This window comes from Pongo pygmaeus, chromosome 7 (genome assembly GCF_028885625.2).
Source record: "Pongo pygmaeus isolate AG05252 chromosome 7, NHGRI_mPonPyg2-v2.0_pri, whole genome shotgun sequence".
In the NCBI taxonomy this organism is placed as follows: Eukaryota; Metazoa; Chordata; class Mammalia; order Primates; family Hominidae; genus Pongo; species Pongo pygmaeus.
The window spans coordinates 39,541,571-39,564,235 of record NC_072380.2 but is presented as its reverse complement, the minus strand read 5'-3'; the positions used below and the strand labels follow the sequence as shown (position 1 = coordinate 39,564,235).

Genomic DNA, 22,665 nt, shown 5'->3' with positions numbered 1-22,665 from the left:
TTTTTTCAGCTCCTTTATTTCTTGTTTAATGGATTCTATTTGTTTTTTAACCTCTATGCAGATCCTAAGCATTTTTTTTTGAGGTTTTTCAATTACCTGTATTTCTTTAGATTGCTTTGGCTGCTGGCATTACCACCTTTAGTGGCTTTTTTTTTTTTTTTTGTAAGGTTAAGTAGCATCGATTGTCTCATGAGAATTCTGCATATGTTGCTTTGTGCAGTAGGTTTGCTTACACCAGCGTCACCACAAACAAGTGAGTAATGCATTGCTCTCTGATGTTGTGATGGCTACGACATCACTAGGCTACAGGAATTTTTCACCTTCATTATAATCTTATGGAACCGCCATCATACATGTGGTTTATCATTTACCAAAACATTATTATACAGCACGTGGCTCTATAACACAAGCTGGGTAACTTCTAAGCACTATATATTCTTTTTCTTTACTAATTATACATGTCCTATCTCATTTTAGAATCAGCTATTTTATTCCTTGTTTCCTCAGAAGAGACTTCCAGTAAACATTTACTAAATGAAGAAAGGACTAATTTATTAGAAACTAAATTAGACTATATATTCGCAGTCTGGATTTCAGTGCATTGCTTTACCAATTGATGTTCAAAAAAATTTTGGAAATAAATTGTGAATTATCAATTAATTCTTAATTTTCAACATATATCTTAAAAACACCTTCTAACCTACTTACTGGCTGGCATATGTCTGTGTGCTACCTTCCGATTTAGATCTAAAAAAAAAATTGAAAATGTCTCATGTTAGTACTTAGAAAACTTGCCAACTTCATGAATTAAAATCAGTCCATTTTATAATCAGTATTATATCCTTATAAGACTAATTATTAAAAAACAAAATATTGTCCAAAGGTCAATGAACACAGATGCAAATAAATAACATTTTTATTTACCCATATACCTCATCCATAAGAAGGGCACATTTCAAATCCTGCAATGAGGAGAGTGTCAAAAACACCCAAATTTGCTTTTTCTGATCCCTTCTAAACACAGAATCTAGATCTGACCTTGAATGTCTGATTCTGACCTTCATAATCCAACTTTTGGTTTTTTATTCATTTTTAAAGAAAAGACTACCTCTGAGGCCAGAGATTTAGTAGCACTGCCTTAGAAGGAGCTGAAGCCCCAGGCCTTCGGACGCAGAGATGCTGTAAGTGAACTCTTTAACTAAACCAGGAGCCAGAAGGAGCCATTTCACCCATGAAATAGGAATAATAAAATTTCTGACCAGTGGCTTTTGGAATACAAGAGGGAAATATGCATAAATAGAGAGAAAAATGCATCGAGAAGAGAAGTAGGACTCCCAAGTATCATGAAAGTGCAGTTTCAGGACCCCAGTTCACACTCCCACAAATTCTTGAACACCATGCATGGCAAATTTTTAAAAAGATTTTTTCTTTAAGAAAGGAAAAATTAAACAACTGGTATGGTGAGGGTTCGTGTCCCCACCCAAATCTCATGTTAAATTGTAATCCCCATAATCCCCATGTGTCAAGAGAGAGACCAGGTGGAAGTAACTGAATCATGGTAGTGGTTTCCCCCATGCCTTTCTCGTGATAGTGAGTGAGTTCTCACGAGATCTGATGGTTTTATAAGAGGTTCTTCCCCCTCCGCTCAGCACTTCTCCCTCCTGCTGCCTTGTGAAGAAGGTGCCTTGCTTCCCCTTCACCTTCTGCCATGATTGCAGGTTCCCTGAGGCCTTCCCAGCCATGCTAAACTGTGAGTCAATTAAACCTCTTTCCTTTATAAATTACCCACTCTTGGGCAGTTCTGTACAGCAGTATGAAAACGGACTAATACAACAACCTATATATGTCTCTATAACACAGCACACACAGAATTCTCATGGGAAACATCAAAGACACTGAAGATAAACGAGTCTACCATTACAAACCACTAGGAGTTAATGTCAACACTACACTAAAACATGAATTCACGCAGCAAGAGCTACAAATGATTTGCTTTAAAAACACTTTAATCTGAGAATATTTAGACTCCTCATAGAGATCTTTGCAGGAATAGAATCCATAAGTCTAAAACAGGACAGAAAGAAAAGAAAAATTAGAGCAATGAAAGAGTAAACTAAGAAAATTAATCAGAATGTGAGATGCAGAGATTAAAAATATGTGAAAGTTGCAAATACTAAAAGCATACTTCTAATTCTGGCCAAGATGGGGTAAGACTAAATTTACCCTCCTGCCAGAATGTCTAAAAATACAGACAAAATGTATGAAACAATTGATTTCACACTTTGGCTACTAGACAGTGCAGTACACTGAACTTTGAGAGAAGGAAACAAGGTGAGCTCTATGATTGACTCTTCTTACTGCCTAGAGAGAGTTTTCAGGCTGTAATGCAATGACGGAAACTGAGGCAAATCCCAGTAGTCTCTCTGAGTTGAGGTGATAGAATTGGGGACCTAGGAAGGGCAAGCCAGCTAGGGTCCACAGGGCAGAACACCACAGAAAAAAAGAAAATGCTTAGAAGGAATCCTGAGATTGGCGGAAGACCCCCTTCCCCGCCGCTTGCATCTTCTGCAGAGTACTGATGAATGCTTGCCAGTGAGGGAACTGCCTGAGCCAGAGTAAAACCATTTATCCAAAATGAACAAAGGGAATAATTTCTTGTGCTCACAGAAGGACAGGAATAGTTTGAGTTCCCACTACCTGAGTTGAATATATGGTAATTCAGAGTAAGATGTATAGAGTTACTCAGAATGGTACTGTCTTTTTATGGGTGACTATTCTGATCCTACTTAACAAAGTTTAAAATCAATGGTGTAAGAATAATTAAAAATTTTTGTACAAAATATACTATTTCCATAATTCTTAACATATATAAAAATTAATTCAAATTAGATATAGATCTAAAGGCAAAACCTAAAACTTTGAAACTTTTAGAAGAAATCATAGGAGAAAATCTGTGAACTTGGGTTAGGCAATTATTTCTTAGCTACAGCACCAAAATTATGATCTATAAAAAAAGAAATTGATACACTGGTTTTATTAAACATTTAAAACATTTTCTCTAAAGATTGCTAAAAGTATTAAAAGACAAGCCTTACACTGAGATAACATGTTTGCAGATTACATATATAATGATGGACTTATATTCAGAACATTCGAAATACAACAAATCCATTTCAAAAATGATCAAAAGATTTGAAAAATATGATAAAAAGGAAAATAACCCATAATTTGAATAGACATTTCTCCAGAGAAGGTATACAGATGGCAAATAACCATATGAAAAATTGTCAACATGATTAACCATTAGAGAAATTCAAATTAAAATTATAATAAGATACCACTACACAATATCAGAATTGGTAAAGTTAAAAAAAAAATGAGACCACATATTGACAAGAATGTGGAGAAACTACAACTCTCATACACTGGTGGCTAGAATACAAGATGACAAAACCACTTTGGAAAACATAGCTCTTTCTTTAGAATTTAAACATACACTTACTTTATTACCCAATTATTCTATTCCTGGGTATTAACCAAGAGAAGGAAAGCATATATTCACATAGAGACTTGTACCTGAATGTTCATGTTAAATACAGTAAGAAATTCTTCTTCAAAGATTTAGTTTGCTTAAGTTTGCTTGTCCTTTGTACCCTGCTTTCAAAGCCAGACTTCTTTACTCACTGTGTCTGCCTGCCCTGGTAAACAACCTTTCTGCCAGTCTTTATCTATAGAGCCCACAATCCACATCTGCTACCCACTCTGTAAATTACCTCTCCCATTGCAGTGGCTACTCCTGCCGAAACTGATCTTCCCACCTTCCCACCAGTGTAACCGCATTCCTGCACTTTTCAAGTTAGTCAACCGGGTTCAGCTTAGATTGTGCAGTCCAATTCCAGCCAATGGAGGCATGACACAGTAGCAGGGACAAGCTGCGTTAGAAATAAAAACCCCTGCTTTCCTCTGTTCGGGGTGCTCTCATGGCAACCAGAACTATGAGAAGCACCCTTCTGCAGAAGTAAATTTGCCTTGCTGAGAGATCCTTTGTCTCAGTGCTGGTTCTTCTTTGTGGCACTGAGCATTTGTTTCCAGCGGTTCACAACAGCTTCATTTATAACACCTATAAACTGGAAATAACCCAAATATTCATCAACAGATAAACAGATTTTTAAAAATTAAGGTATATTCATACAGCTGAGTAGTTCTCAGCAATAAAAAGGAACAAACTATTGACACACACAAAAGCATGTATAAATATCAAAATAATTATGGTGATGTAAATAATCCAGACAAAGTACATATAATCATATGATATGATTTCATTTATATAAAATTCTAGAAAAGGAACTGTAAACTGTAGTGACAGAAGCAGATTAGTAGTAGTCTTGGATACCAGCCTGCAGCCTTTCCCCACCAGCACAGCCTCTCTCCACCCCCTTACCAGTGCGCATGGGCACACAGAACCCTCACCACCCTGCCTGCATGCACAAATGGGGGAACCCCCACTTACCCTGCCTGCATGCACATATACATGGACCCACCACTGGCCCACCCCAGTGCTTTTGCTGGCAGCCCCCATTGGAGGGTTGTTGCCAGCAGACTGGGATCACCTTGGCCTCTCCAGTGCAGCAGGGGTTTAACATTAAGGGGACAGAGAACAAAGACACAGGCCGGGTCCCAACCCCCCAGGGATAGAGCACATACCCCAGGAAGGCTAATTTGAGCCTTGACCCCCTGAAAGCATCCAGAAATGAAGCCAATTGCCTAAGCCTAACTTATACCACAGTGAAACCCTTAAGGTATCAGAGAATGTAAAAGCAGAAAGCTCCATACAAAAGACAGCAATTTCAAAGATTAAGGGAACATCAGCCCACACAAATGAGAAAGAATCAATGCAAGAACTCTGACAACTCAAAAAGACACAGTGTCTTCTTAACACCAAACAACCACAATAGCTCTCCAGCTATTGTTCTTAACCCAGACTGAAATGGCTATAATGACAGACATATAATACTAATTCTGGATGGCAAGGAAGCTCATCGACATACAGAAGGTAGAAACTCAAGCCAAGGAACACAGCAACATGGTCCAAGAGTTAAAAGATGACATAGCCATTTTAAGAGAAAAATAAACTGAACTTCTGGAAATGAAAAACTCACTACAGGAATTTCATAAAGCAATTGAAAGCATTATAACAGAATAGACCATGCTGAGGAAAGAATCTCAGAGCTTGAAGACCATTTCTTTGAAACAACACAGGCAGACTAGAAAAAAGGAAAAATAATTTTTTAAATGAACAAAATATCAGAGTAACATGTGATTACATAGTGACCAGACCTGGGACTCGCTGGCATTCCTGAAAGAGACGAAGAGAAAGCAAGCAAATTGGAAAACATATTGGAGGATATTTCCACAAAAATTTTCCCAACCTCACTAGAGATGTTGACATGCAAATTCAGGATATTCAGGGAACCTCTGTGAGATACCATACAAGATGACCATCCCCAAGACACATAGTCATCAGATTCTCCAAAGGCAATGTGAAAGAATAAATCTTAAAGGCAGCTTGGGAGAAGGGGCAGGTCACCTACAAAGGGAACCCCAACAGGCTAACAGCAGAATTTTCTGCAGAAACCTTACAAGTCAGAAGAGATTGGGGACCTATATTCAGCATCCTTAAAGAAAAGAAATTTCAACCAAAAACTGTATATCCAGCCAAACTAAGCTTTATAAGCAGAGGAAAAATAAAATCTTTTTCAAACAAGCCAATGCTAAGGGAATTTGTTACCACCATACCTACCTTATAACAGGTCCTTAAGGGAAAGCAAAACATGGAAAGGGAAGACCATTACCTGCCACCACAAAACCATACTTACATACATAGGCCCCCGACACTATAAAGCAAATATGTAATCAAATCTATATAACAACCAGCTACCTGCCACCACAAAATCATACTTACATGCATAGCCCTGACACTATAAAGCAAATATATAATCAAATCTATATAACAACCAGCTACCTGCCACCACAAATTATACTTACACGCATAGCCCCCTGACACTATAAAGCAAATATATAATCAAATCTACATAACAACCAGCTAACACATGATGACAGGATCAAATCTGCACATAACAATATTAATGTTGAATGTAAATGGGATAAATGCCCCACTTAAAGACACAGAGTGGCAAAGTGTATAAAGAAGCAAGATCCAACTACATGCTGTCTTCAAAAGACCATCTCACCTGCAGTGACACTCATAAGCTTAAAGTAAAGGGAAGGAGAAAGATCCATCAAGCAAACAAAGTATAAAAAAGAGCAGAAGTTGCTTTCTTATTTAAGATAAAACAAACTTTAAACCAAAAACAATAAAAAAGGACAAAGAAGAGCATTACATAGTGATAAAGGGTTCAATTCAACAAGACTTAATGATCCTAAATATATATGGGCCCAACAGTGTAACACCTGGATTCATAAAACAGGTTCCTAGAGACCTACGAAGAGATGTTGAGAACCACACAATAATCGTGTGGGAGACTATTTCAGTGGGAGACTTTAACACCCCCTGCAAGTGTTATGCAGATCATTGAGGCAGAAAACTAACAAAGGTATTTGGGACCTAAACGCGGCACTTGACCAAATAGACCTAACAGACATCTACAAAATACTCCACCCAACAGCACCACAATATAAATTCTTCACATCAGGACATAGCACATACTCAAAGAAAGACCACATGCTCAGTCATAAAGCACTTCTCAAAAAATTCTTAAAAACTTAAATCATACCAAACACACTCTCAGACCACAGTGCAATAAAAACAGAAATCAATGCCAAGAAATTTCAAAACCATACAATCACGTAGAAATTAACCTGCTCCTGAATGACTTTTTGGTAAATAATGAAATTAAGGCAGAAATAAAAAAATTCTTTGAAACTAATATAAACAAACATATAACATAACAGAAACTCCGGGACACAGCTAAAGTAGTGTTAAGAGGAAACTTTATAGTGCTAAATGCATACATCAAAAAGTTAGAAAGATCTCAGGTTAACAACCTAACATCACACCTAGAAGACCTAGGAAAACAAGAGCAAACCAACCCCGAAGCTAGAAGAAAATAAATAGCAAAATCCAAACTGAACTGAATGAAACTGAGACAAAATAATCCAGAGAAAAGATCAATAAAACTGAAAGCTTCTTTTTTAAGGAACAAATAAGATTGATAGACCACTAGCTAGATTAATTTAAAAAGAGATGATCCAAATAAACACACTAAGAAATGACCAAAGTGACAATACCTCTGACCCCACAGAAATTTTTAAAAATCTTCAGAAATTACAAACACCTCTATACACACAAACTAGAAAACCTAGAAGAAACAGACGAATACATAGAAACACACAACCTACCATGACTGAACCATGAAGAAACTAAAACCTTACACAGATCAGTTACAAGTATTATGCTCATTACCTGGGGGATGAAATCATTTATATACCAAACCCCAGTGACACACAATTTAACCCTGTAAAAAACATGCACATGTACCCCCTGAACCTAAATTAAAATTTGAAAAAGAAAAACAAAGTGGTAATCTGGGGATAGACAGGAAATGGGAGGAAAAGGCTAAGGAAGGGGATTACAAAGGGAAATAAGAAATTTCTTGAGGGCTACAGATACCTTTATCATCTTGATTATGTCGATGGTTTAATGGGTGTTACTTTTCAAATTATCAAAACATCAAATTATACACTGAAAATATGTGCAAATTATTGTATATCAACTATATATCAATAAAACAATATATTTAAAAGAGAGCAAACTATTGATACACATAATAACATGGTTGGATTTCAAATATATTAGCTATGGTATAGAAACCAGACTGGAAAGACCGCATAATGTATTAATCCATTTATACAAAGTTCTGATGGGCAAAACTGTAGGCACAGAAAACAGATCCACTAGTGCCCCGAACTGGAGTGGGGTGAGACAAAATTTTTTGGATGACAGAACTGCTCTATATTTTATTGAGCTAGTGGTATGTGTATATATTTGCTAAACTCTTAACACTGCATGCACTAAAAAATAATGAATTTCATGATATGTAAATTATACCCCAGTTTTTAAAAGCCCTATTCCAATCGCAAAAGAAAAACAATGAAAAGGAAGAAAAGAAGGTGAAGAAAAAGGAGGAAATAGAGAACAACCACCACCACAACCATGGAGGCTAGAATGGGGACACTAAAGTACAGGAAGTTCAGAAGGAGAAAAAAAGGCAGAATGGGGAAGTCATTATTGCAGAGATAAGGGCTGAAAATTTTCATAACTTATAGAAAAATAAAGTTTAAGTATAAAGATAAAAAATGAATTGATTAGACTGATAGCAGACATCCCATAAACAGTACATGCTAAAATTTAAAGGCATATCCTTAAAAGGCTTACAAAAATAACTGTTCACCTAAAGTTCCATACCCATATAACCTATAATTAATATTGAACATAAAACAAAAAAATTCAGTAATAAACATCAAACAGATTATTACATGTAGAACATCACTGTAATGTACTTCCTCCAGAATAAAATGGAACCTACAGCAAATATATGCAAACTGAATAAATAGGAGAAATGGATAAATTCCAAGAAAGATACAACATATCAAGACTGAATCGTAAACAGAACACCTAACCAAGCCTGGTGCCTCACACCTATAATCCCAGCACTTTGCAAAGCCAAGGTGGGCAGATCACTTGAGGCCAGGAATTTGAGACCAGCCTAGCCAACATGGTGAAACCCCATCTGTATTAAAAATTTAAAAAAAAATAGCCAGGCATGGTGGGGCGCACCTGTTGTCCCAGCTACTCTGGAGGCTGAGGCCCGAGAATCACTTGAACCTGGGAAGGGGAGGTTGCAGTGAGCCTAAAACACACTACTGCACTCCAGCCTGGGTGACAGAGCAAGAGAAAAAGAAAGGATGGAAGGAAAGAAAGAGAGAAGTAGAGAGAGGGAGTGAAAGAGAGAGAGGGAGAAAAAGGGGAAGAGAGAAAGAGGGAGGGAGGGATGGAGAGAAGGAGGGAGGTAGGAAGGGAGGGGAACATCTGAACATATCAAATAAGAAGTAGAAGATTGCAGGAATAATCAAAAACTCCCAACTACAAAAGGCCCTGAATAGCCAAACAATCCTGAGAAAAAAGAGTAAAGCTGGAAGAATTGTACTACCAGACTCAAAATATACCACAAAGCTGAGAAGCCAAAACAGCATGATACTGGCATGAAAACAGACACTTAGACTAATGGAACAGAATAGAGTACCCAGAAGTGAATCCACATATCTACAGCCAATTGAATTTTGACAAGGTGCCAAGAATATTCATTGGAGAAAGGGCAGTCTCTTCATTAAATAGCCCTGGGGAAAACTGGATATCCACATGCATAGGAATGAAACTGGACCCCTACCTCTCAGTCTATACCAGAAAAAAAAACAACAACTCATAATGGATCAAAGGCCTACATATAAAATCCAAAATAATGAAACTCATAGAAGAAAACATAGGGGAAATGATCAGGACATTGGTCTGGGAAAAGATTTTATAAATAAGACTTCAAAAGCACAGGTGACAAAAGCAAAAATAAACAAATGGGATTATATCAAATTAAAAAGTGTCTGCACAGCAAAAGAAACAGCATAGTGAAAAGACAACCTACAGAACATGAGAATATATTTGAAAACTGCTGGATTAATACCAAGAATATACAATGATTTCAAATATCTCAACAGGAAAAAAGCAAACAATTAGATTTAAAAATGGGCAGATAAACTGAACAGACATTTCTCAAAAGGAGACACACATATGGCCAACAAATATGAGAAAAAATGTTCAACATCACTAATAATCATAGAAATGCAAATCAAAACCACAATGAGGTAATCTCTCACACCAGTTAGTATGGCTTTTATCAAAAAGACAAAAAAAAAATAACAAATGCTGGCAAGAATGCAGAGAAAAGGGACACTGTTTATGGGAATGTAAACTAGGATAGCCACTATGCAGAACAGCAGGGCAGCTCCTCAAAAAACAACAAAAGCAACTACCATATGAATGAGAAATCCCACCACTGGGTATTTATCCAAAGGAAAGGAAACCATTGTATCGAAGAGACATTTGCACCACCATGTCTACTGCAGCACTATTTATAATAGTCAAGATACGGAATCAACCTGTTTCCAACAATAGATGGATAAAGAAAATGTGGTGTAGATACACAATGGAATATCATTTAGCCACGAAAATAAAATCCTGTCATTCACCACAACACAGATGGAACTGAAGTATGTTGTTAAGTGAAATAAGCCAGGAACAGAAAGTTAAACACCGCATGTTCTCACTCATATGTGGAAGCTAAAAAAAAGTTGATCTCAGAAGTAAAATGTAGAATAGAAGATACTAGAGGCTGTGAAGGTTAGGGGGGATGGAGGGATAAGGAAAGATTTGTTAAAGTCTACAAAGTTACAGCGAGATATGAGAAAAAAGTTCTAATTCTTTATATCACTGTAGGATGACTATAGTTAACAATAATATATAGTTTCAAATAGCTAGAAGGAGGATACTGACTCCTCCCAATACAAAGAAATGATAAATATTTGAATGATATATCTGCTAATTACCTTGATCTGATCACTATACATTATATATACTGAAACATCCCTGTGTGCCCCATGGATATGTACAATTATTATTTGGAAAATTTAAAAATATATGAAAAAATAAAACTTGCAATTAAAAAAAAATCTCCCGACAAAGAAAAAAACAGAACCAGATGGTTTCACTGGTAAATTCTACCAAACTTTTATAACATAATTAATACTAATCCTTCTCAGACTCCTCCAAAAAACTGAAGAGTAGGGAACACTTTCAAACACATTTTATAAGGCCAGTATTACTCTGATACCAAAGTTAGACAAGGACATTATAAGAAAAGAAAATAATAGGCCAATATCCTTGATTAACATAGATGTAAAAATCTTCAACAAAATACTAGTGAACTGACTTTAACAGAACATTTTAAGAATCATACACCATGATCAAGTGGGATTTATATTTGTGATGCAAGGATGGCTGAAAATATACTCAACAGATACAGGAAACAAAATTCAACATATTTAATTAAAACTCGCAACAGTTCGTCATAGAAGAAATATACTGCAACATAACAAAAGCCATGTATTACAAGCCCACAGCTACATTAAACTTAACAGTGAAAAGCTATCAATAAAAGTTTTGGTCTAAGATCAAGAATAAAACAAGAAGCCCCTCTCGCCATTTCTATTCAACATAGTACTAGAAGGCCTAGCCACAGGAATTAGAAAAGAAATAAGAAGAAAAGGAAATCCAAATTGAATAGGAAGAAGTTGTCTCTGTTTTCAGATGACATGACCTTATATGTAAAAAACTTGACATTTGCTAAGGGAGTAGATCTTAAGTGTTCTCACTACATACACAAAAAGAGGTAATTATATGAGGTGATGGATGTGTTAATTACAGTAATCGTGATAATCATTTTACAGCATATACATATATCAGGCAAATCATCAATTTTTATTTGTCAATCATATCACAATAAATCTAAGGGAAAAAAGATAATTGAACCTAGAATGAAAAAGTAGGATTCCAACAGGAATTATGATTGTGGTGTTGGTAAACAAATCACATGATAAAATGTGGTAATACTATACACACACATAAATGAATGCATACAAACACTAGCAAATCTGAATAAGATCTTTAGTTGTATTAAAAGTATTGTACCAATACCATTATACTGGCTGTGGAAATACAGTGTTCATGTAAGATGTTATCATTGGAAAAAGCTAGGCAAAGTGTACATGAGAGCCCTGTGCAATTTTCGCAACTTTTTGTCCATAAATTATTTCAAAACAAAACAATTTTTAGAAAAGGAATGGTGAGTAAGACTGGGAAATATACTGGAAAATCCTAGTATTCACTGACTAAACATAAAGATGATAATAACAAAAATAACACTGACTTATTTGGGAGAAATTTGAAAGTCAAATGACAAACATTGAAAATGGAAGGAGTTAAATGACTGAAGTCCTTGGGTTATTTCCAAGAAGACTATATGTAATGATTAAATTTAGACATTATATAACATTAACTACAAATACTAAAATGTAAAGAAAATCACTAAGACAAAAACAGAATACAAAAATGTCCAGAGTTAAAGAAAAAAAAAAAGAACAGAAAAATGAAACCATTCGAGACCAGCTGCTGACATGGAGAAACCCCGTCTCTACTAAAAATACAAAAAATTAGCCAGGCATGGTGGTGCACACCTGTAATACCAGCTTCTGGGGAGGCTGGGGCAGGAGAATCACTTGAACCCGTGGAGCTAAGGTTGCAGTGAGCCAAGATTGCGCCTCTGCACTCCAGCCTGGGCAACAAGAGCGAAGCTTCGTCTCAAAAAAGAAAGAAAAATGAAACCAAGAAAATAGATTATAGAAAAAGAAAAAAAATACCAAAAAACATGGTAAATAGGAAAAAAATAGGATGGCAAATTTCAGCCTAAACATAAGTCATCATGCATTAAGCATATGAGCATAACAAACTCCATTAGTGCATTTCATATAAAGGCTGTTATAAGACACCAGCTAAATGCAAAGACAGATTGAGAAAAAAACGAAAAAAGATGTACCAGGTAAACGTCATTTTTAAAGAGAAAGTTGATATAGCAATCTAAAACAGTGAAAATTGTATTTAAGATATTATTAGTAATGATTAAAGGAAAATACACCAAGAAAACTTAACTAAAATAAACATTATGCATTTAGTCACTGCCTCAGAATATCTGAAGCGAAAATTTCAACAATCAGAGGGAAAGCTACAACCCACTGAAAATTTTACTTTGCCTCTCACAGAAGACAAAGTATCCAACAGACAGGAAAAAAAACCCAGTATGTATAAAAATGATTTGAAACAACACAATTTAAAAGTTTGTCCTAAAAACATTGGAGGACACATATCAAGCTTACACATTTATAAAAATTTACTTCATTTTTTGTTCCAACATTTAAGAGAATCACATAGACAAGTTTCTCAAAATAAGCTAATAAAATTAGAAAATTATTTTTAAAACAATGAAAATAAATCATATAATTGAAAACTAAAGACTACAATTGATTCATTACTTAAACAAGAAATCCTGCTAGATTTTTCAAATTTTTTTAACTGAATGTCGACTATCATTTAAAAACTGGAGAGTATAGAGAAAATGATATATATGGAGAAGGTTTTTGCTATTAAGGTATTTCTTATTTTAGAAAATAAGAAGGGTTGAAAACTAATAAAGCATTAAAATCAAGAAATCCAGAGTCACAACAGAGCAAAGGTAAAAAGACCAGAAAGGAGGAAAAAGAGCAAAACTTAATATAAAAAACAATAGAAATAGAGACCTCAATGAAACCAAAAGTTCTGTTTCAAATTACTAATAAAATAAAAACACCTCTGAGCAGACTGCTCACAAAAAAAGAAAAAAAAAGACAAAACAAACAAACCAAAATTGAAAAAGAAATGCATCTGCAGAGAAAGTATAGCTATTTAAAATTATACATAAAACAATACTAGGTAAGTTATGGGATATGGATAATGCCACGTGTATTAAAAACATGTAAGATACACAAACATTCAGTGTAGACATCCTCTACAGGGAGGGAAGCGGATCATACCAGAAGGAATTGCAGCTGCAAATACAATGGCTTATTTTATAAGAGAAACAAGAAAAATATTAACATCTGTTTATTTCCCATGGTGGGCAAGAGGATGTTTGTCACGTTGTTCTCTGTCTTAGTGTTTGAATTATGTCTTGAAAAATAAAAATGTAATAATCTAAATTATAAATTTCCCTTCTGAAAATTTAACCCAAAGAATATTTTTAAAATTATTTCTTATATGAGCCAGCAATGTGAATTAAAATATTTAGTCTGTAGTAAGGCCCAGAAATCTGCATTTTTAATAAATACTTCTGCTGTAGATGATACAGATTATCCCCTTTGATAAGAAAAGAACAGATATTACACATTTGACTTCTTCCTCTCTCAACGAACAGTTCAATGACTTTGGCAAACTATGTAAACTACACTTCCAAATCTTTGTGTCTTAAAAACAAGTATTCACAGCTACCTCATAAAATTAAATGACATATTGATGTAATACTCAAAATCCCAGTGATATGTAAAGTATTGCTGCTGCTCGTGATATTGTCTTACATATAACTAGATTCAAATGGTACTAATGTTTAACTTCGGAACACAAATGCAATTTACTCGCTACTTGGGAATTCCTCTTCCTTGGCGAACCACTTTTTCAACTGTTTCCTTGCCAAAACTATTGCAGTTGTTACAATGAGAATAGGAAGAGCAATGAGGAAACCTAGAAGCCAGGTGTTTTCAGTCTTCCCAGATGCTCTTTCCATGATTGAACCTAAAAACAGAAATACAAAAAAAATCAAAATAAAAAAATTAAACTATCTACTTTTACTTTCAAGTTGCAACACATTCATTAAAATGTTCTGAATTTGTATTGTTATTCAAGGAACATGGAAAAAATCATTATAGAATTGTAATCATAATCCTTGGGGCTATCTCTACAACCTTTCATTCTAAAAGCAGGGAAACCAAGTTTTAGAAAGTTCAAGAGTATTCAAGTCTCACAGCAGCTACAGCAAAATCTCACTATAACCCTCTAAGTAGGGACAAAAAAATTCAACGATATACAACATGGGATGGTGTAATTGCATGCTTATCCAAAAACGCACTCTTACAAGGTGCATTATCAAAGGAATTCAGTGTATTTGTGTATATCCTACTTTTCTTTGGTAGATTGTTGGCTTTTGGCCTTGGGGATCATGTTTATAAATGGGGTCATTGCAATACTACTAAAAGGGCACTGGCATAAAAATTAGAAGAATTGATTCCTAATCCTAATTCTGTCCCTTGCTATCACTGGATACATAGACCTAAACATATTCTCTAAACTCCATGAGGAGAAGAACTTCATTTTGCTCACTGTACATCCCCAGTGTGTAGACCAGCACCTGAACCTGGCATATATTAAGACTTCAATAAACATTTGCTAACTCAATAAATGAATTAATGACAGAAATGGAAGCTGTGGGGCACAAACAGAATAATATGCCAGCATCACTTCTGTCATCTCCTAAGCAGAAATTGATGGATTTTTCTGATTTAAATGATAAACTCCTTCAGAGTAAAATCTTGTCTTCTATTTCGTTTCTTCTATAACAGAAACACAGTAACAGTACTAGACACAGAGCAAATGTCGTTTGTTTAGAGCTGAGGTCACAGGATCAGTCATAAAGCTGAGGAAGAGAGGTTGAAAATATTCTAAAAGATAAAGTCAATGGTATCAGGAAAGAGAAATTTTAAAAGGTATTCAGCTTGAATTATGATATTTTAATGTTAGAAAAAAGAGCAAGACAAGATCGGGCACATTCAGGCTGGTATGGCCATAGACAATAAGGCTATAGTCACCAAAACAGCATCGTACTGATAAAAATAGACACACAGACCAATGGAATGGAATAGGGAATCCAGAAATAAAGCCAAGTGCGTACAGCCAACTGATCTTCAACAAAGCAAACAAAAACATAAAATGGGGAAAGGACACCCTATTCAACAAATGACACTGGGATAACTGGCAAGCCATATGTAGAAGAATTAAACTGGATCCTCATCTCTCACCTTATACAAACATCAACTCAAGAGGGATCAAAGACTTAAATTTAAGACCTGAAACCATAAAAATTCTAGAATATAACATCAGAAAACTATTCTAGACATTGGCTTAGGCAAAGCGTTCATGAGCAAGAACCCAAAAGCAAATGCAACAAAAACAAAGATAAATAGAAGGGACTTAATTAAATTTAAAAGCTTCTGCGAAGCAAAAGATATAATCAGCAGAGTAAACAGACAACCCACAGAGTGGGAGAAAATCTTCACAAACTATGCATCTGACAAAGAACTAATATCCACAATCTATAAGGAACTCAAACAAATCAGCAAGGAAAAAAGGAATTCCATCAAAAAATGGGCTAAGGACATAAACAGGAAACTCTCAAAAGAAGATATACAAATGGCCAACAAACATGAAAAAATGCTCAACATCACTAATGATCAGGGAAATGCAAATCAAAACCACAACGCAATACCACCTTACTCCTGCAAGAATGGTCATAATTTAAAAATCAAAAAATAATAGATGTTGGCATGGATGTGCTTAAAGGGGAGCGCTTTTACGTTGTTGGTGGGAAAGTAAACAAGCACAACCACTACGAAAAACAGAATGGCAATTTCTTGAAGAACCAAAAGTAGATCTACCATTTGATCCAGCAATCCCACTATTGGAAATCTACCCAGAGGAAGTCATTATATAAAAGTCATTACATAAAAAGATACTCACACAAATGTTTATAGCAGCACAATTTGCAATTGCAAAAATATGGAACCAGCCCAAATGCCCATCAATCTGTGAGTGGATAAAGAAAGTGTGATATATATATACACCATGGAATACTACTCAGCCATTAAAAGGAACAAAATAATAGCATTCACAGCAACCTGGATGGAGTTTGAGACCATTATTCTAAGTGAAGTAACTCTTCACTTGGAGAATGGAAAACCAAATATCATATGTTCTCACTCATAAGTGGGAGCTAAGCTATGAGGACACAAAGGCATAAGAATGATACAATGGACTTTGGGGTATTGAGGGGAAGGATGGGAGTAGGTGAGGTATAAAAGACTACACATTGGGTACAGTATACACTGCTTGGGTGATGGCTGCACCAAAATCTCAGAAATCACCACTAAAGAACTTATCCATGTTACCAAAATCCACCTGTTCCTCAAAAACCTATTGAAATAAAAAAATTAATTGATTAGTTAATTATAAAGAAAAGAGAGCAAGATTAAGATGGCATGTTTGGTTTCCATTCCTTGAGAGAATTCTGGTTACCTTTTCATTACAAATATCAGTTGCCTTGTAAGTGGCAAAATCGAACTTTGTTGTAGTGAAGATAAGCAATTTGAGAATTTTATTAAATGGATATTTAAAGAGACAGATACTTGCCCATATCTTCCTCAGGAAATATGGAAAATCCTTTGGAACGTGTTTGGCAGTTTGGAGGATTATAGCCTGGCGAACAATGGCACTTGTTTCTGGAATCACACACCTAGGATCATTTTGAAAAATTAAATGACTGTTGTAAAATATTTTCTCAGAGAAGGTGATCATCAAGCTTACTTTTGTACCATAATCTAGTGTAATTTTGTTTATTTAGAGCAACAGTCTCACATATCAAATGTTTGGTTTCTTAGACTAAAACACAGACACACACACACACAAAGCAAAAAAAAAAAAACTATAAAGTGAGGCTCTCAATATTTGCATCAAGAAAATTTGACACCTTGAAATGTTTACCTACAAATTCACCATGCAATTTCAAAAATGCATACTTAAATTCTAATGAAAATGTGACCCCTCCGGTGACATGCTGGAGCCAGCATATATGAGTCTATCTTTGAGCTGTTTTCATCCATCGCTTTATATGTCTCTATTTTATGACAATAATATACTGTTCTGGTTACTGTACCTTTGTACTATATTTTGAAAAACTTTGTTCTTCTTTTTAAAAACTGCTTCTAATTATCTGGATTTTTTTCATCTTATATAATTTTTTTATTTTCTATTTCTTTGAAAAATAACTTGGAGATTCTGATAAGGATTGCATTGAATCTGTAGATAATTTTGACTATTAGGGATAGTTTAACAGTATTAATTTCTTCAATCCATGGAATATCTTTCAATTTTTTGTGTCTCCTTTAATTTTTTTCATGTTTTATAGTTTTCAGCGTACAAGTCTTTCACCTCCTTGGTTTGTTTTAAACCTAAGTATTTTATTCTTTTTGATGCTGTTGTAAATGGGATTGTTTAACTAATCTCCTTTCCTGACTGTCTGTTTTTGATGTATAAAAATGTAACTGATTTTTGAGTGTTGTTTTTGTGTCCTGCAACTTTACTGAATTCATTATTTCTTCTACTAGTTTTATGGAACCTTTATGGTTTCCTATGTATACAATCATGGCATTTGCAAACAGAAGCTACTTTATTTCTACTTTCCCATTTGGATGCCCTTTATTTCTTTTCCTTGCCTCATTGCTTCATCTAGGAATTCCAGTACTAAGTTGAATGGAAGTGCAGAGACTGAGTATCCTTACATTGTTATAGATCTTAAAGTAAAGGCTTTCATTATTTCACCATTGAGTATAATTTTAGCTGTGGACTTTTTACATACAGGCTTTCTGCTATTCCTAATGTATTGAGTTTTTATAATGAAAGGGTGTTTGATTTTGTCAAATGCATTTTCTGCATCATAATGTCATAAAGTAAATTTATCTTTCATCTTCTTAATGTGGCCTACCACATTAATTGATCTTTGTATTTTGAACCATCCTTGTATCCCAGGAATAAATCCCATTTGGTCATAGTGTATGATTCTTTTAATGTGCGGCAAATATAGTTTGTTAATGTCTTGCTGTAAATTTTTGCATGCATGTTTGTAGATATATTAGCCTGCAATTTTATTTTCTTGTTTAATTCTTCTGTAAATGTTTAACAGAATTCATTTGTGAAGCCCCCTAGTCCTGAGATTTTCTTCGCTAGAAAGTTTTGTTTACTGATTTAATCTCTTTATTTGTTGTTGTTCTGTTCAGGCTATTTATTCTTGATTCAGTCTTGGCAGGTTGTATCATCCTAGGAATTTATCAATTTCTTCTAGGTTATCCAAAGTGTTGGTGTATAAATATACACCACAGTATCTTCTTAAAAAATTTCTGTGACATCAGTTGTAATATCCGCTCCTTCATTTCTGATTTTGAGTCTTATTTCTTTTTTTTCTTGCTATTTTACCTAAGAGTTTGTCCATTTTTTCATCTTTTCGAAAACTCAACTCTTAATTTCCTTGATTTTGTCTATTATTTTTCTATTTTCTATCTTATTTGTGCTCTAATCTTCATAACCTCCTACTGCAAACTTGGGGTTTGTTTGTTAAATTTTTTTCTAGTTTCTTGAGGTGTAAAGTTAGAATGTTTATTTGAAATCTTTATTCTTTTTAATGTAAGAATTTATCACTATAAATTTCCCTTTAGTACTGTTTTTGCCACATCCCATTATTTTTTTCATTTTTTGTTTGTCTTGAGATATTTTCTAATTTCCCTTTTGATTTGTTGTTTAGCCCAATGGTCGTTCAATTGTGTGTTATTTAGTTTTCATGTGTTTTTTAAGTTTTCCCACTTTCTTTTCATATTAACTTCTAGCTTCAATCTAATGTGGTCAGAAAAGATACTTGGAGTGATGTCAGTCTTCTTAAATTTGTTAAGACTTGTCTGGTGACTTAATATGTGGTCAGCAATTCTGAGCAAAAAGAACAAAGCCAAATGCATAACATTATCTGACTTCAAGTTATACTACAGAGCTATAGTAATCAAATCACCATGGTACTGGCATAAAATCAAACACATAGACCAATGGAACAGAATAAAGAATCCGGCTACAAATACATGCATTTACACCAATTCATTTTCAACAAAGGCACCAAGAATGTACAACAGAGAAAGAACAGTCTCTTCAATAGATGGTGCTGGAAAAATTCCATAACCATATGCAGAAGAATAAAACTTGATCATTATCTTTCACTGTGTACAAAAATAAAATCAAAATGTATTCAAGACTTAAATCTAAGAACCAAAACTATAAAACTACCAGGAGAAAATGTAGGAAAATAGTTCTAAGACATTGATTATGTAATTATTTTTTGGATATAACCTCAAAAGCACAGGAAACATAAGCAAAAATAAACAAATGGGATTACACCAAGCTAATTCTACACAGCAAAAGAAGCAATCAACAAAGTGAAGAGACAACCACAGAATAAGAAAAAATATTTCCAAACTATCCATCTGACAAGGGACTGACAATCAGAATATATAAGGAGCTCAAATAACTCAATAGGAAAAAACTCCACAAATCATATGATTAAAAAAGTGGGCAAAAGATCTGAATAGACATTTCTCAAAATAAAACATACAAATGGCCAACAGGTATATGAAAAAATGTTCAACATCACTAATTATGAGAGAGATGCAAATCAAAATTATGAGATATAATCTCAATCCAGTTAAAATGGCTTATAAAAGCCATTTTTTGGATAACAAAAAGACCATTCTTTTTGCTCCATCTTTTTGTTATCAAAAAGATGGAACAGCCAGTGCTGGCGAGGCTGTGGAGAAAAGGAAAGCCTCACACACTATAGGTGGGAATGTAAATTAGTACAGCCACTATAAAAAATTGTGTGGAGATTCCTCAAAAAAACTAAAAATAGAACTACTATATGACCCAGCAATTCTACTACTGAGTAAATAACCAAAAGAATGGAAATCAACACTTCAAAATGCTATCTGCACTCCCATGTTTATTGTAGCACGATTCACAATAGCCAAAATATAGAATCAACGTGTCCATGAATAGATGAATAAATAAAGAAAATGTGGGATACATACACAATGTAAAACATAGGCTATAAAAATAATGAAATCCCATCACTCGTAGCAACATGGATGGAACTGGAAGTCATTATGTTAAATGAAATAGGCTAAGCACAGAAAGATAAATATCACATGTTCTCACTCTTATGTGGAAGCTAAAAAAGTGGATTCATGAAGAAACAGAGTAGGTGGGTGGTTACCAGAGGCCAGAATGTGTAATGGGAGGAAAGGATGAAGACAGGTTGATTAATAGGTACAAATATCCAGTTTGAAAGAAGAAGTAAGACCAAGTGTTTGACAGATCAGTAGGATGACCAGAGTTTAAAATAACCTATTGTATATTTCAAAAATAGCTAGAAAAATAAATTCAAATGTTTTAGCATAAAGACAAATATGTAAAGTGATGGATATCTTAATTATACTGATTTGATTTTTATGAATTATATGAATGTATTATCATTTATACCCCCACAACAGGTACAACTATTGCCAATAAAAAATAAAATTAAAATAAATAAATAAAACAATTATACTTCATATGCTGAAAGCTCTAATGGATAAAGTAGACTGCATGTAAGAACAGATGGGCAGTGCAGGCAGAGAGATAAAAATTCTAAGAAAGAATCAAAAAGAAGTACTAGAGATCAAAATCACTGCAACAGAAATGAAGAATGCTTTTGATGGGCCCGTAAATATAATAATTATGGCTGAGATGAGAAAAGATCTCTGAGCTTGAGGATATCTCAATAGAAACTTCTAAAACTAAAAAGTCAAAAAAAAAAAGGTTGAAAAAACAGAACAGAATATCCAAGAACTGTGGGACAACTAAAAAAATGCATAACATACATGTAATGAGGATACCAAGAGGACAAAAAAGAATGGAATAGAAGAAATATTTGAGGCAATAATAGCTGATAATTTTCCAAAATTAATGTCTTACAACAAATCACAGATCAAGCAACCCATGCCACAAAAAAATCAGGATAAATGCCAAAAATTTATACCTAGACATAATAACTTTCAAACTACAGAAAATCAAAGATAAAGAACAAATTTGGAAAGAAGCCAGAGGGAGAAATTACCATATCTATAGAGGCACAAAGATAAAAATTATACTAGACTTCTCTTCAGCAACCACACAAGCAAAAAGAGTGAGGAGTGAAATATTTAATCCTTTGAAATTATCTTGCAAAAGTGGAAATGAAATAAAGACTCTCAGACAAGCAAAAATTGAGAGTATATATCACCAGTAGACATGCCTTTGAAATAAATGTCAGAAGAGATTCTTCAGAGAGAATGAAAATCACAAAGGTCAGCAAATGTTATTTACATAAAAAGAATGGTATTAGAGAAGGAATTAAGTGAAAGTAAACTAAAAATTTTTATTTTTCTTATTCTTAATTGATGTTACAGATAATTGTTTGCTGAGATGGGTTCACTATTAAATTCTACCAAACACTTAAGGGAGAAATTATACCAATTTTCTATAATCTCTTACAATCTCTTTCAGAAGCCAGAAGCAGAGGGGATGCTTCCTCACTCATTCTATCAGGCCATCCTTACCCTAATATCAAAACTAGAGAAAAATATTACAAGAAATGGAAACTACAGAAAAATGTCTGTAGATGCAAAGATGCAAAAAACTCTCACTATACATTAGTAAATCAAATTCAACAATGCATAAAAAGAATTATACACCACAACCAAGATTTATTGCAGGCATGTAACTGGTTCAACATTAGAAAATTAGCTGATGTACTTCATCTCACATCAATAAGCTAAAGAAGAAAAATCACATTATCCTATCAATAAATACAGAAAAAGCATTTAACATTAAAAAGCCAACACTCAGGCCGGGCACGGTGGCTCATGCCTAAAATCCCAGCACTTTGGGAGGCCAAGACGGGCAGATCACAAGGTCAGGAGATCGAGACCATCCTGGCTAACACGATGAAACCCCGTCTCTACTAAAAATACAAAAAAATTAGCCGGGCATGGTGGCAGGCGCCTGTAGTCCAC

General features: G+C 34.5%; 1 protein-coding gene across 23 annotated transcripts in view; it reads right to left on the bottom strand.

Moving 5' to 3' along the window:
* Window positions 1–22,665, bottom strand: part of ADAM32 (ADAM metallopeptidase domain 32) — a 207,246-nt gene that overhangs the window by 19,436 nt on the left and 165,145 nt on the right. For 15 of the 23 annotated variants that reach the window (XM_054499103.2, XM_063668672.1, XM_054499101.2 and 12 more), the window contains 3 exons: window positions 17,174–17,276; window positions 14,350–14,506; window positions 709–747 (listed from right to left, as the gene is read on the bottom strand). In XM_054499103.2, coding sequence (XP_054355078.2) covers window positions 709–747; window positions 14,350–14,506; window positions 17,174–17,276 — 299 coding nt within the window. The remainder of the gene's footprint in view (window positions 1–708; window positions 748–14,349; window positions 14,507–17,173; window positions 17,277–22,665) is intronic. The other 8 variants (XM_063668674.1, XM_063668676.1, XM_063668675.1 and 5 more) reach the window with 1 other exon arrangement.